At 37.6% G+C, this 16358-nt stretch overlaps 1 protein-coding gene across 1 annotated transcript in view; it reads left to right on the forward strand.

Annotated features, from left to right (window-relative positions):
• The window catches only part of tanc2a (tetratricopeptide repeat, ankyrin repeat and coiled-coil containing 2a), a 146216-nt gene that overhangs the window by 97231 nt on the left and 32627 nt on the right, over window positions 1-16358 (forward strand). Inside the window, exons 5-6 of the mRNA XM_079379852.1 lie at window positions 11929-12077; window positions 16106-16295. Coding sequence (XP_079235978.1) covers window positions 11929-12077; window positions 16106-16295 — 339 coding nt within the window. The remainder of the gene's footprint in view (window positions 1-11928; window positions 12078-16105; window positions 16296-16358) is intronic.

A 16358-nucleotide genomic window follows, 5' to 3' on the forward strand; every position in this document is an offset into this window, starting at 1 on the left:
CTGTCATTATATTAGTAACAGATCGCTGAAGATCTGTCATCTTTAGACCTGTTCATGTGGGAGACTGTCTGGTAATCGTAGGGATATCTTTAAAATACAACGCTTGTCACTTTCCAGAGCTGCCACGAAATCTTTCACACCTTCTGTGACGTGGGTTATCGCCTTCTATGTGCCAAGGCTTCCTCTACCTACTTGGTCTGGAATAGACAAAAAAACGGTTTCTTATATGAGGTTTAATACTAGCACATTTGGCTGCATCTTAATTTAAACAATTGGTGTATGTGCTCTTGTTATTATCTTATGCAAATCCAACAGATGGCACAGGACCATTGAAATCACGAGGAAACCCTGTTTTACTTCCTTACAAGTCTTTTATTTCCTTACAAATGTACTTTTCACACGAGTCTAAATGTATCATCTGCTGTTTGTCTGAAGCATTCTGACTAGTACTTTTCTTTAATAAAAAGAGCCCAAAGGAATATTTGAGTGTTCCCATACCTCACTACTTGCACTGGAATGAGGGACTCTCAAAATGTTTTTCTCTTGTGCTTAAAAATTCTTGGATGAGAAAATCCATCTGGAAGTGTAAAGTCAAGATATAAAGATATTTTAAAGGGATAGGTCACCCAAAAATTAAAATGTTGTCTGTACAAGTTTCTTTGTTGAACATAAAAAAGATATTTTGAAGAATGCTGGTAATTGAACAGTTGATGGTACCCATTGACTCCCATAGTATTTTGTTCCCCTACATATGGAAGTCAATGGGAACCAACAACTGTTTGGTTCAGAATTTTCAGTAACTATTCCTTTAAAAGACGTCTCAGTGTTTCATGTCCATTCAGTGAAAGTCCGTGGGGTGAAGAGTTGTTTTAGATCCCAACGACATTCTTTGTAAATGCAAAAACATTTGAAACATTCGTCAAAATATCTTCTGTGTTCCACAGATGAAAGAAAGTTGTACAGGTTTGGAACAACATGAAGTGGAGTAAATGATGACCAACAAAGCCATTAAACTCTATCAACAGGTATTGAATGCTGTGGATTTGATAGTAAAACATATTAGACAAGTAACAGTGCACTCTAAGTCCAAGAATCCAGAAATAAATAAAAAAACAGACCAGTGCTCTGCTTAATTTTGTATGTTTAAATTTAGATTTCTCCCCTCCGGTGGAAGTAGGGTTGTCTCTTTTCTTGTTTTCAGCTGTTGTTTCTTGGGTTATTTACACTCAAGTGTCCCCCACTGTCCAGACTCACACTTGATTTGTCAAGATAGTTTCAAAGGAGATGCCAGAATCCAGAGCGTCACCTTTCCCGTCATTTTATCTTATTTTTTTTTTAGAGAATGTGGGAAGTCTGTCTTTCTCTCTGTGCCACATGTTCAATGTTCTCTCAGGGTTTCTGTCACGGGAAGTCAGTAGGAACTGTTGTAGTTGTGTCATGTAGGTTAAGGAGACAGTACTCTTTAAGCTTCTTTGAGCAGTAGCATTTGTCAGTTGTCTTTACATTTGTCATGCCTCATTTTTTTCCTTAATGTTTTTGCAGTTCTTTAAGCGATTTTAAATCAAAGCTATGAGATGTGGCAGAGCATGAAACCTCATTTTAACCACATCAACACATCTGCATTTAAAACACACTGCATTGTTTTGATGTTGTATTCTGTGTTGCAACTAGGGCTGGGTGATAAAACGATAACGATATGTATCGCGATAGACACGTGAACGATATCAATAAAAAATGTGTTCGATTAAAACGTTCGATATTTTTTATTCTTCGTCGGAAGAAAACGAAGGTTGCGAAGCAAGTTTGGTTGCATTAACAAAGGCACTCGCTCTCTGGTAACCTAGCAACGTAGGGAGTGACACGCTAACAGCCAATCATGTAACAGTATCTTTTTGGTTGCGCCATATCGTTGTCTCGTGTCTAAGTGCGCACGCGCGGCTGAGAGTGCACGTCTGCAGCCAGACCTGGCTGGTCTGCTGGATTCTTCGTCATAAGCAGAAAATGAGTGCCGCAGCGAGCGAGGAAATTGTAAATAAAAGAGAAAGTCAGCTCGCCAGTATGGCAGTTTTTTGGATATTATAAGTCTGACCGTAGTCAGACCAAATGTCGTCTGCAAATTCTGCAAGACCGTCGTCCCCGCCAAGACTGGTAATACCACGAACTTGATGTACCACCTTAAAAAAAATATCAATAATTATCGATATCGACCGATATGAAACACTGATATCGTGATACAGTTTTCAGCCATATCGCCCAGCCCTAGTTGCAAGGTTATTTTCGTAAACTAAAACTAAAAACTATTTCAATAAAAATGTCAAAATATTTGAAAAACTAAAACGAAACGAAACTAACAACAGTTATTGAAAAACTAACTGAAATAAAATAATGATTAACAAAAATAAATAATCGTTTTCGTAATCATTACGTTCTAACCCCTTGGTTGAAAAATATTTGAGCTGTGTGGCCGATTAGGGAAAGACCTGTAAATGGCGAATCATGCGCAAGGAGTTATCTGACGGAGTCCTGCACGGGTCCTGTTTGGTAAATGTGCACCAACAGAATACCCGACCCGTTATCCGACAGCAGCACTAATTTATTTCTGTAGCCTAACAGACCAGAACCGTTTGACAAAGACAGAGAGTCGCGACCCGAACCGAACCCGCATTAATCTACAACATCAGGAAGGCAAACTTATTCATTTTCTCATCTAACACAAGCAATCAAACCAACATTAGGCAAGTTGGTGCTTTGAAGAAAAACAGACATGCAACATGATAATTAACAAAAAAAAAAAAGATGAGAACGCACCTTTCTGTAAACAATACAAAACTTGCGGTGATCTTGTGATCACTGCCAAACTTTCGAATATATAAATATGCATAGGCTAAATCACATCATACACACGCTTATAATTCTTCATAAATAAAGAAAATAACATATTCAAATGTGAGCCTTTAAATAGGCCTACGATTGCCATTATTATTCAGTTTCATTCATCCCACACAGTTATGATGGTTATCATGATTATGGTTAAATAAAAAAAAAAGACATATAACCAAATTAGGCTACGTTTATTTTCATATTAAATATCTCAACAAACCATTAGATATGACATTAAGCGCAACTTGTGTAGATTTATGTAGTAAAAAGGCTTGCTTCCTTTGCTGTATATTTGTATACTTTTTCCATCTAGTCAATCTCAGCATGGGTTAATTTTATCACTAAACGTTTGCCTCACTAAGGTTAAATTATGCTAAATCTTTCTTTGGCCTTCGCTCTGGAAGTGATCTGTTGATTCTGCTAAACTTTGAATTAAAACTGAAACTAAAACAGAAACTAAACTATATAAAAACTCATTTAAAATGTGTTCACAAAATAAAAACTAAACTAAAACTAACAAAAATATTAATGAAACTAATAAAAACTAAACTGAATTTCATAGCAAATTTTAAAACGATATTAAAATAAAACAAATTTAAAAATTCAAAACTATAATAACCTTGCTGTGTTGCATCTGCATAGCAGCTGAAGATTTTATTTATTTATTTATTTATTTTTTTACCCAATTGTTAGTAGTACGATAAAAGCTTTGTATTCACTTATCAGCAATATTTTGAAAAAAGAAAGTATGGCATACAAATGTTCTTGAAGAAATGTGTGTTGATGAATATAGAGGTTTATATTTACTGTTGTCTCTATCTCCTTAACTACTATGTACTTATAAATTAATAATTTGATACAATGCATTTATGGTGTACATACATGTTTTTACATTGTACTTATATATTAAAAATACCTGCATGTAATTCGGTAAGTAATTTTTATAATTACACTGTTGACCTATCCCATACACCTTGACTCACCCTTAAACCTTACCAAACCTGTCCCTAACCTTACCCGCATCCCACCTCAATAGCTTCAAAAGAAGTGTTTTGCAATACGAACACAATAAGTACAGTGTACTTACTTTTTGATGTAAGTACATAGTAGTTAAGGCAACCTAATATAAAGTGGGACTGAAATAATAAATGAAATCCTGTTTTAGAGCCAGTTGTGGTCAGGGATGAAATATCTGATTAGAGTAGAGTCCATCTACAACTGAAATGATTGAGTGTTTTGGGGTTATAGTGAAACGTGACCTACTTGGACCAAACACTCTCACCCCCAATAGAATACATCTCTTGGGGCCATAAGGGTCAGAGAGGAGCGACCCCAGCCCCTTTGGTTCAAACAGCCCTGTGCCTGTGACCAACAACAGCGTAATCCGACCCCCAGCCTTACACGCTTCGTTAAGCACTACCATCTGTTTTTCTGCTTCGCTCCTGCCCGTCACTGTTCTCCTCTCCGTTTGTTTTGGGGTCATCCTGACCGTCTCTTATCTTGGGTCCCGGAGATGTTAATGACGTTACAGTCTGTACATGCACTCTAGTGGAATAGGGGGACCTTTTCTTTTGAAAAACCAGAAGCTGGCTTTCCTCAAAGTCACTTCTGGCTTGGCTGGGATTGTTGACCTGGATATGCTCTGGACCAGTAAGCCTAACCCTTTCCTAAACTCTCGTTTAATGTTTTTTTCATTCTCTGCTTGTGCAGGCCTTGTGTGTGTGCTTGAGACACATGCCTTTCCAACATTTTTAACTGCACTGAGCCGGGAACACAGAACGATGGGTTTAGTGGTTTCTTGCTGCTCGCTCCCTCCCTCCTTTTGTGGTGTTTGGACTCCGACTCTTCAGACTCCTCATGGTTTCTGTTAAAGCTCGAGCCAGCGGTTTCTCTGAAGCTCAGCAGAGCAACCAAACTGCCGTCGAAGTCCTCTCCTCCCCATTCACTGACAGCCGCAAACTGTTCTGAAGGAGAAAAGAAGCAGGGTGCTCATTTTCCTTGCGACTGCAAGGACCCTGAAACGAACAGATCAGACTCTCCCTTCTCAACATTCTCCTGAGGAGCTGGACCCCAGCTGTAAGAAGGGACAACCACTTGTTTGGATTATGGATTTTGCTTTGACGGTCAGGAAGGCGTGTGCCGGGACTAGGGCCAGATGCACGTGGCAGAGGAGGAAGCGGACGCGTCCGTACGACCGCACAGGACGAGCCGGCCTAGGGGCAACAAGACAGAGTCGGACCTCTTTGCTTTTCAGGCAATGGATGTCTCACTTCTGCTGTACATCTCGGGCCTGTCCGTCCAGTCTGAGCCTGTCTGATCAGTCCCTGCTGCAGACAGGATGCTGCACCAGTCCCAGAGGTGCACAGGGTATCGTTGGAGATGTAAGAGATGGACAGAGGGAGGTGTACGGAGAAGAAGTTTGGGTGGGAGAAGTTGAGGACGATGAGGAAAGCGAGGATGAGAACGAGAACGAGGAAGAACAAGAAGAAGAAGATGATGATGATGAAGAAGAGGAGGAGGAGGAGGACAGTAAAGAAGAGAAAGGTGAGGTGGAGATAGAGAAAGGTTTGTCTTGAAGGACAGATTATTCTGGCGTTTCAAGAGGACAACTGGAATGTCGAACGCTTTTTACTCTATCGGGCAATAACGCACGTGTCGACGCTTTACCTTTGATGCATGGAAATGCAACGCTCCTGCGCGGGCCGAGTGTCAATTATAGTGATGGAGATGGACTGGAGACCCGTCTGGGGTGTAATCTGTCTCGATTAGAGGTGATTTCAGAGTAGATGAGATGTATGCATGGCCGGGGTGTGAATGGTGTGATCTGGTGGAAAGGAAGCGAGAGCGATGATTTATTGATGCCACAGTAGCCTTCAGATGGCAGTCATCATCAGTAGCGCTTACCTTGTTGTGGTCACATGGGTTTTGTTCACACTGGAGGGCAAATACATTTTTTTCAGTCCAACTTTATCCTTTTTTCAATTCAGACTTCAGTGCTTTTGCTGAAAAAAACACTTTGGATTTGTTTTAAAGGTCATTATTTACTCACACTCACTTACTAAACCAGACTTCTGTGGAAAACAGAAAAAGATATTTTGAAGAATCTTGGTAGTTGAACTGTTTTGGTTACCGTTGAAGAAAAAAACCACTGACATTTCTCAAAACGTCTTCTTTTGTGTTTCATAGAAGAAATGTTCATTTATTGAGTTAATTTGTGACCATGGACCACAAAACCAGTCATAAGAGTAAATTTTTTGAAATTGAGATTTATACATCATCTGATAGCTGAATCAATAAGCTTTCCATCGATGTATGGTTTGTTAGGATCAGACAATATTTGAAAATCTGGAATCTGAGGGTGCAAAAAATCAAAATAGCGAGAAAAACGCTTTTAAAGTTGTCCAAATGAAGTTCTTAGCAATGCATATTACATATTAAATATTAAGTTTTGATATATTTACAGTAGGAAATTTACAAAATAATCTTTACTTAATATCCTAATGATTTTTGGCATAAAAGAAAAATCAATAATTTTGACCCATACAATGTATTTTTGGCTATTGCTACAAATATACCCCAGCGACTTAAGACTCGGGTCATATTTATTAACCAAGTAAAATAACCTCATTAACTTCAAAATACATGTCTAAAAGCAAGTCTTAATATCTTATCCTGTGTTGCTCAAGTAAATTTATCTTGCTTTAAAGACTGTTAGATTATTTTAATGGAAAACAAGTCAAAAGACTAATTAAACTCTCATTAAGAAGTCGTTTTTTTCAGTGCATAATAAATGTTTATTGCTGTTGTCACTGCGGGTACATTTAATGACAACAAATTACAAGAAAATAATTACGTTGGATTGTGAGACTGAGACATTTCATTAAAAAGTATTTTAATCAGATTTCAAACAACTTGGGGAAGACTTCTAAAAAAATGATTTCATGTAAGTTTCTCATGTTCAGAAATGGGAAAAACAAAACTGATTTGAGCCTTATAGGCAAAGACAGTGCAGTTTTACTGCCTGTTTGAACAAGGTCATGGTTGCGTTTTAGAATTTTACAGTGGTTAGGCCATTTTTCAGGTTTCAGGCTGAAACAGTCAGTTTATGACTAAAATGTATTGTTAGCATCAAATGTGGCTTATGACTGGGAATGTAAATGAGCTAGAAAACTTGTTAACAGGCTTTATAGGTAGTCTAATACAAGGGAAATCTGATTAATCTCAATGCCATGTAAACCAGTGTGGCTTAGCCGTCTCAACCGGCCACTTCAATTCTGGAAAGCAGACTCAAGTGTTTCCACTCATTTGACACTGCATTTTTCATGCTTAAAATGTCTCACAATGACAGACCAGCTTTTTCTCTAGCCTATTTATTTAGCCAAGAGTTTGTTTGCAAGGCCCTTTGTTGTTCTATTTTTTTCTTGTGCTTCTATTTCTAAACCGCCAGCACAGCCGGTCCACAGCTTGGTGCTTGGCTTGTTAGTTGTGCCGCCCAGTTCAGACAGCCACCCTGTCATCGTACAGCCGTCTTCTCCTCCCCGAGAGCCTCGAAGCTTTGCTTGGTTAACTCAAACCAGCTTTGGGACGTTATTTTCGGACATGGACTTTTTTTGGAGTGGCATTGCTTGCGGGCAGATCTAATTCAGCCCATCCGATTGTGCTTGGTGTCTCCTTTCTCTGTCTTTCATTTAGTTTCTCTCTGTTTTTTTTCCTGTTTTTAAACCCTGTGTTCTTTTAAACCCCCTATCTATCTATATGTCGTTCTATCTATCTATTGTTTTATCGATCTATCTATCATTTTATTGTTCTATCATTCCAACATTCTAACATTCTGTCGTTCTAACATTGTCATTCTAGCTGTCGTTCTAACTTTCATTCTATCTGTTCTTCTGTCTGTCTGTTGTTCTATCTATAGAAATGTCCGAACAAATACTTAGAATAGCTTAACTCTTTATAACACCCTAGCATCACAGCAGCAACTTTTGCCTGGGTTTGCACCATATTTTAAATGTAAATAAACAAATAAAATCTAGTTAGTGTATAGTTGTCCAGGAAGCCTTGAGAAAGAGCTCCAGTGTGCCCAGCTCTGCAGTACTGTCACAGTAGGCCAACTGTTGGCTGTCCCACAGTTAATGGGGCGGTATGCAGTCTTTTGCAAGTGTAGGAAACCCTGTGTCAGAGGCAATGGAATGATATTTGAATTATTAGATTAAATGCACCCTGCTTTGCTAACTGCAACCCTGCTATAATCAACAATTCTATTTTTTCCCTGTTTTTGCTGAGTGTTACATTCTCTGCTGCGCTAGCAGCTTTTTGCATGTGTGGTTTTGTTAAAGGCTGTGTGCCATTGCTTGCCTTTTATACGGCAGTGATTTCTCCTCTGATTTTGAAAGCCCAGCAGTGCATAGCAAGAGCTGTAAGTCAAACCTCTGACACTGGATCCATCAGCATTTTCATTCCTATAACTGGTGCAGTGCTGTAGGTTTTACAAGAGGCAGCGACATGACAAATGACGAGGTTTAAACCCCTGCAGTGCTGATGCTTTTTGCTCTCGTGAAAGCACAAACAGCACGTTTTCCCACGGGACTCTCCTCCCACAGGGGGGTCCGAAACAGGAAGCGGAACTGAATTTGTTGCTCTGTGGTGGAGTTAAAAAGTGGAACTTTAAGCAGCTCCCATGGGGGTGTTACAGATGAGACGTGCGACTTAAACATCTGAGGTTTGTGGTGACATCACTGGTTTTGTCATTATGAATCGCAGACAGAATCCTCATGGCACTACAGTGTTTTGTTTTTTTAAATATTTTTATTATCGTTTACTAGCGCTGTTGATTGATTAAATAATGTAATCAAATTAACTGCATGATGTGCTGATTAATTCATTAAATTAATCACATTTATGAATATTAATTATAAACACCATCATTAATTTTATTATTTAATTTTATTTATTTAATTAATTAGTAAATATTAATATATTATTTATAATATATTTATAATATTTACATTATTATATATTGTTTTATTAAAATTATATTAAAATTTATTTTAATTAATTTTTTACATTTGCCTTAAAAATTCTCTTCTTATTTGGCAAGGGACATTAGCATACACAAATATTACATAATACACATTTGTAAAAAAAAATTAACCATATTTTTTTTTTATGACAATTAATTATATTACTTACTATTTCCAATATTAGTATTTTTTGTTATAGAACAGCGTTCATGAACTATTTTTATGTCATTTTTGTGATTATTTACCTGTTTTTTTTAAAGCTGAATAGACTGGGAGAAGATCCCTATCTGATCTCAGCCATAACAAAACTATTGGTCATAAATCACCTTGTGTTTATCCTTTTTTACCGTTTTTTTTTTTCTCCCACCCCCTGTGGCCTGTCTGATTATCGGATGGCTCATCATCACTCATACAGAAGTGCATTAATGCGCTCTTTTAACTGCGAGATTGTCATGCATGAGTACGCGTCTATGATTGTTTATGCTTGTGCCTTAAGATACGCGTGTGGTCCACAAATATGTGGATGTTTTGAATATTTTCTTTTGCTTGCATCCTCAGGCTTACCTTCAAACCACCATTGCTGGCATGTTTGTGAATCATCAGTTCAGAACTGTCATTTTTTTTTTTTTTTTCCTTCTATTTTTTTTATACCATATGTGGGCCAGAGAACTTTTGAAGAGGCCCAGCATTTTCTGAAACGGATGACATTGTGGGACAAAAGAATAAAAAGAGAGCACAGGAAAAACAAACCTTGCCGACTTTCTGCTTGTAATGAACAGATCTTTCCACCAATGTGCTATTTCAGCTCCTGCTGGTGTCATTAGTGGGTTTCTGAACTTTATTATATGCTGTCACAAGTGACATACATCCTGCCGGAGGTACAGGGAAACCAATGAGCGAAGGAGGAAAAATTTAGGAAGAATGTTTGTTGACTGAAGGAGACAGATGCTTCAGCATAATCTTTAGAAAATCCATAGTTGCCATGACAACAATTTTGTGTTGCGACTGCAAAAAAAAAAAAAAAAAGAGATTGCCAGAGTCTGCGTGTGTTAAACCGAACGAATTCCCACGTGTCAATTCAGAGGCACAAAATTCAAAACAGGAAACCAATTTGTAGGCTTTGTTATATTGTCTGGAAAAAGTATTGTTCTTTGCACGACTTTAAATAGTGGCTGCATAGACAACTACATGCGCAGAAGCCAAATGTGCAACCTGGCAAAAAAATCTAACATCCATGGAACCTTTCAAATGCAGAAATGGTTCTTTTATAGTTCTTTAGATTTGTTAAATGTTCTTCAAAATAGTTCATTTAAGAACTGTTCACTAAAGCTGGGGACATACTACACAACTAGCTGAAACATTCTAAAGGTCATTGCACACTGAGTCCGAAATTTTTGCATGCATTTTTCAGTTTTTTCGTATTTGTCATCTTTTCCTATCAAAATGCATGCTACGTATGCGGAAACGCAGAAATTCTCATTTTAGCTCATTTAAGGTTTTGAGATATAGACAGCCATTGACATGCTTTGACTGAATTAGCATATTTAGCTGTAGCATCTATTGTGTCGATCCTTCTTGTTCAGAACTCATTAGATGTCTGTTATACCAAGATTTTTTTTCTTTCAGACAGTTTGTAAAGTTACTTTTCAGGGCAACTTATAAAATCTAACTGTGCAGAGCCGCTGCTGCCTGAGGCTTTGGTTTATCTGAGAGAAATTTCTAGTCTCTGAGGACAGGTTTGACAGTAAGATGAGTCTGTGCCTTAGAGGTGTAGCAACTCGCTCCGTATTTCTGGGAAAGGCTCAGTTTGTTTTGCAGTCGGGTCTCTTCTGCTCTGTTCTGATGGTGCGGTGAAAGGCATGGGGGAAAAAACTAATCCTGGAAAAAGCTCTTCTCACTGTGGATTTAGCCACCGTGGGACACCTCTTCTTTTGAAGTCTAGCGATCAGCCTTTGACTTGTGTATATGAACGCACAGGCTCAGACGCTTCATCTACGCAGACATCCTATTGATAGGGATTGTGAGTTTTACAGTTTAGGCCTTTTGGGGTCTTGCTGTCTCACTGCTAATTCACAACAGCGAGTGTGGTTGGTTTACATGTGCTTATCTGCTGTGTCACTTGGTTTTTAAGGATGTATGACGATGGGGATGTTTGACAGTGAGCAGAACTGAAAGGCTGAAATGGGCAAATTTCATTCCAATGGAGCTGTTTGAGGTTGAAATTTGAAAGACACCACATAAAGTATGGATGTGGTAGCGACGGCCAAGTTGTACTTTTATGCATTAGACAATGTGGAATTGCAAGGATCATAAAAATCCCTATGTTGTCAAGAAAGCAGTTTCTCTGAATGCCAAAATCACTTCGTTTTACAGTTTTTAAAAATCCTACCAAAATGAATGTCCATGAATGGTTTAGGAAATACCGAATATGTGATTACACCTAATTATTCTACTTTCAGCTGAGTGAAATAATAAATGATGTATAAATCCATTCATATTGTTTTGTAACATTGTGAATGTCTTGACTCTCATTTCTACGCTCAACATTTGTAATAATCATAAATGTTTCTTGAGCAGCAAATAAGCATGATTTCTGAAGGATCATGTGACACTGAAGACTGGAGTAATGATGCGGAAAATTCCATCAGAGGAATAAATTGCATTGAATATGTATTCTAATAGAAAATGGTTGTTTTAAATTTGCCAATATTACTGTATTTACAGTAATTTTTAATCTAATAAATGCACCCTTGGTTGAGATATCAGTGCTGCTGGGCATAATTAACTAGGGAAATTCTAGCAGTTTTTTTCTATATAAATTATTTTTATTATAATTTTGCAACTTATTGTAAACTTATTGACTATTTTTTGTGTGTGTGATTATCATTGTGTTTGATCATATTCTTCTTCCTGGTGTTATGCAACAACAGCATTGTTTGGCGCAAATTCTTTGTAGCACACAACTTCAGGTGGGTTATACTTTATAAACATGGCTTTACCTCTCTTGTTCTCTTTTATTCTCTCACAGGAGAAGAAAGCCAGGATCTGGGTCCTCCTCCATCTGTAGACGAGGCCGCCAACACACTGATGACTCGACTGGGGTTCCTGCTCAGGGACAAAGTGAATGAAGGGCCTGGTGGAGCACAGTATAGCATGGAGGAACAAGATGACCCTCAGGTTTGATACACACACATTCGGTGCTCTCAGCCACCCTCACTCTATCCAGTCTCTCTCATTATTCTTTTAAAAAATAATTCAAATGAGTTTTTGGCCTAGTGATTGTGGGAGGTGCTGCTCTGCAGCCCAGGGTTTTGTCAGTGGGCGGCTCCCCGCCTCAGAAACAGATATTCTTGCTCTCTAAATCTTGACAGATGTTCCTGGCTTTTGGATGAACAGCAGCAGTTTGCGCTGGTGTATCCGTGCAGCTCGAGTCTAACTAGGCATGTCTTAGATAGCAGATGCTGAAAACCCTGCCGCTAGTCTATTTACAGTCCACATTGATCTTAGCCATGATTCTCCAGTGAACATCTGCTTTTGGGTTTGAGTGCTTAGAAACCTTTCAAGTTAGAAAAATTGAATCCAACATGTGCTCAATTCAAAATACAGTACAGCAATATTATATTAATGTCAGATGAAATTAAATCTAGCGCTGTATAAATTTGATTGTTTTAATGGAATTAATTGCTTGATTATACTGATTATTTAATCTCATTAATTTAATTAGTCAATACGTTAAATAAAACCGGTAAATGTATAATAAATTTAGATTTTTTTGCTTGTCTTGCACTAGCTCGACCGCACACATTACGTTGGAAAGATCATGTGTGACGTAGATGAAGTACCTACCCAATGTTTACAAAGCGAATGTGTAAAGAAAGTTAAACGCCCTTTACAAAAAAAAAACAGCGTCGGATGATTTTGAAGTTGGAGGAGAAAATGAGATGGAGTTTTTTGCTACCCTACCTTTTTGATCCGAAGTACACAGACATAAGAACTAACCACATGTGACTTTTTTTAAAGTGAAGTCAAGACATTTACAAATACGATTAAAAGATGAATATGAGACAAAACTATAATGTCACATTTTATTATTGGGTGATTCAACACATAGATGTTTTACCAGCTAAGAAGTTCAGCACTTTTAGAGTTTCATCCCCCTATCTGATGAGAGCATAAGTATTGGAACAGTTGCCTCACAGGTCTTTCTAAGTGATCAGCTGTGTCCTGTTGCATTAATTCTTCAGATATTAAAAGCAGGGAATGAATTGTATCAGTTATATCCATTACTTCTGAATCTTGCATTCGATGATGACACACACAAACCAGGATGAAGACGAGGGAGCTGACTTTGAGAGAAAAGCAAGCATTTTGGATGCTAAAAGAAAAGAGGAAGTCAATTAGAGCTATAGAAAAAACAAAGGGCATGGAGAAATCAAGAGTTTGGAAACCACCAGCATATATTGGTGAATCCAATAAAAATTGGTGGTGGTTGAGGAGATTCCCCCCTTCTATGTAAAGCGCTTTGAGTACCCAGAAAAGCGCTATATAAATGTAACAAATTATAATTAATTATTATTATATATGCGTGTGTGTGTGTGTGTGTGTAACCGTTTTTCTATCCTGGTGGGGACTTAAACCTGAATACACACACACTCATGTGGACTTGTCACGGTGGGGTCTTAAATTGAGGTCCCCATGGGTAAACAAGTTAATAAATCACACAGAATGAAGTTATTTGAAAATCTAAAAGTGCAGAAAGTTTCCTGTAAGGGGTAGGTTTAGGTGTAGGGCGATAGAAAATACGGCCTGTACAGTAGAAAAAGCATTACACTTATTCTGTCGTACATTCCGCTGGTTAAAATCAGAAGTGTTTCATTCCCTCTTAATGTTCAGCTCGACCTCATTGATCCGAGGCATAGTTGAGTCCAGGAATGTATCGCGCCAGGCAAGGCTCCTGCTGTCCACAGCTGGGCAGAGCTGCTCGAGACCTCCACTGAGTTATTTTTGAGGCTGGACCCTGCCAAGCAAGCGTGGTCACCGAAAGGCCACAATTTCTGAAACACCAATTCTGAGCCAGTCTCTCCCACGCACACTGAACCCATAATTGGACAAAAAGGTGTAGAGCTATTTAGACATATTTGGGAAGTTACTGAGTCTGAGATCTGACTTAGACCCACCGCTGGTTCATAGTGAAAAGAAATGTGAAGTATTATTATTTTTCATGGGTTTTCAGTCGGTCGTAGTCAATGTTCCAATGTGGGTGGTTTTACAGTGCGCCTCAAATCATCAAAGCAGTTTTACATATAAAGAAATGAAGATTTCTGAGTGCATATTTAAAGAAAAACAAGGTCAATTTTTTGATTATTGGAGTATGTTTGACAAGAACATACTGTTTCAGTCTTTCTGCTCTACTGTTCTAGTTTCTTTGTACTGTAACTGATTGTGAGAATTGTTTTGACACCAGTATTTTTCAGTGTTCTTAGTGGTAAACCTGGAAAAAACCCTAGTTTTGAAATCAGAATCTTACTCTGATCCTCAAATTTATCCTTATACTGTTGTTTTTATGAAAGAACATCCTCTTGGTTTGCAGTTTGGTCTCTTGAGAAACGTATCATCTAAAACAACTTCTGGACAGAAGTACCAGTGACTGACTGAAATTCATCTCCGTCTGTATGAAGTTATTAATGTGGCCTCCACCGCAGACCCAGAGTCAGACATGAACTCGCTTAACCACCTATTCTTTCCATGTCTCTTTTCTACTCCCTCTTTACTTTCTTTGCTCTTTCATTATCATTCTTTTTGTCTGTTTATGTTTCTCACTTTGTCTTTCTCACTCTCTCTTCCCACTGGGTAAAATGATCCACCATCTTGGTGGGGTTTTGTAGCTCATGTCTTGTCGCCGACCGCAGCGTGCCATAATAATACACTAATTTCTCTCCTCTTTCCATTTGGTCAAGAGTTGAAAATTCAAAGTTCTCCGTCATATACCATAAAGCCAATAACATTGTATTAAATTACATAATATTGAGTCACAGTGGAAAAATTGTTTAAGTCAGCCCAGGCCATAAAAAGAGATAATTCCACATGAGTGTGCAGTCCTCAGCAGAAATATGGGACAGCACTGTATCATTAAATACCAGTCAGCAGATTTCCACTTCTGTGAGCATTTTTATGTGTGAAAGTCATTCAACGGTGCTGCTTTTCTGGAATAGGATCCTCAAATACTGTATAAGCAGTGGTGCACTGATCTAGGAAAACAATGCTTCAGTATGCTACAGTTCTGCAGTGTAACAGTGAGTGAACATTAGGCCTCCTTCATGAAACATAAGCATGTAAATGTCAATGGTTTGTACAATTATTCTTAAATTGTAAAATTGTCATATTGAATTGAATGGAACAATACAAGTTAAAGTGGTTTTACTAATGACACAAATTCGTTCTGTTAGTGTTTATATTTTTAGAAAATCATGCAATATCTTTTGCATATGAATATGACCATTGTTTTTCTATCTGTTATTCCTCAACATAATAATAATATGAATAATAAAAAATCCTATAAATAAATAATAATTATAAAAAATTTGGATATAAGTTATTATAATTAATAATAATAATAGTAGTAGTAGTAGTAGTAATAATTATTATATAATTATCGTTATTATTATTTGCCATGCTATAATTTATTATATTCCCCTTATAATTTCATCATAATATTATAATAAGAATAAGAATATTATAATATTCTATCATAATAATAATTTTATTGTTATAATAAAATAATAATAATATACTACTACTACTACTACTACTACTACTAATAATAATAATAATAATAATAATAATAATAATAATAATAGTCATAAAATTAATAATAAAAATCAAATAAATAAATAAATAAAAGTTAATAATAATAATAATGGGTTATTTATTGATCTTTCTGTTGATCTCACATATAGGTATGAGGTATAGTTCTGGGCTGACCACATATTTGTAATACAACTTGGGGCACGATTTTGAACCAATGAGCTTTCTCTTTGGTCGGACAAGCCAAGGCTACAAATTAGAAACCAAGCAACAATTGTCGTTTTCGTTCATTGATTATCATTCTTGTGGCAAGTTAGGAGAAACACTCTTAACTCTGTTGGAGTTACTGTAATTCTGTAACTCTGAAATTTCAAGGATGAAATTCTCCTTCTGATGTTCAGGGCATCTCCATGACCCAGAGGATCAGCCCATGCTCCAGCTTAGCTAGCAGCACTGCGTCGCCCCCTCCTGGCAGCCCCTGCTCCACGTTGCCCGCTGGAGCCCCGGGTAACATGGGCACCAGAGACTGTGCTTATGGATCCATCACAAGTCCCACCTCCACCCTGGAGAGCCGAGACAGCGGCATTATAGGTCAGAGACATTCTGTGGCTTGTTTTAGGAACAGAAATATATGCTAATCATTGATGTACATAT

This window comes from Barbus barbus (genome assembly GCF_936440315.1).
Source record: "Barbus barbus genome assembly, chromosome: 3".
Classification (NCBI taxonomy): domain Eukaryota; kingdom Metazoa; phylum Chordata; class Actinopteri; order Cypriniformes; family Cyprinidae; genus Barbus; species Barbus barbus.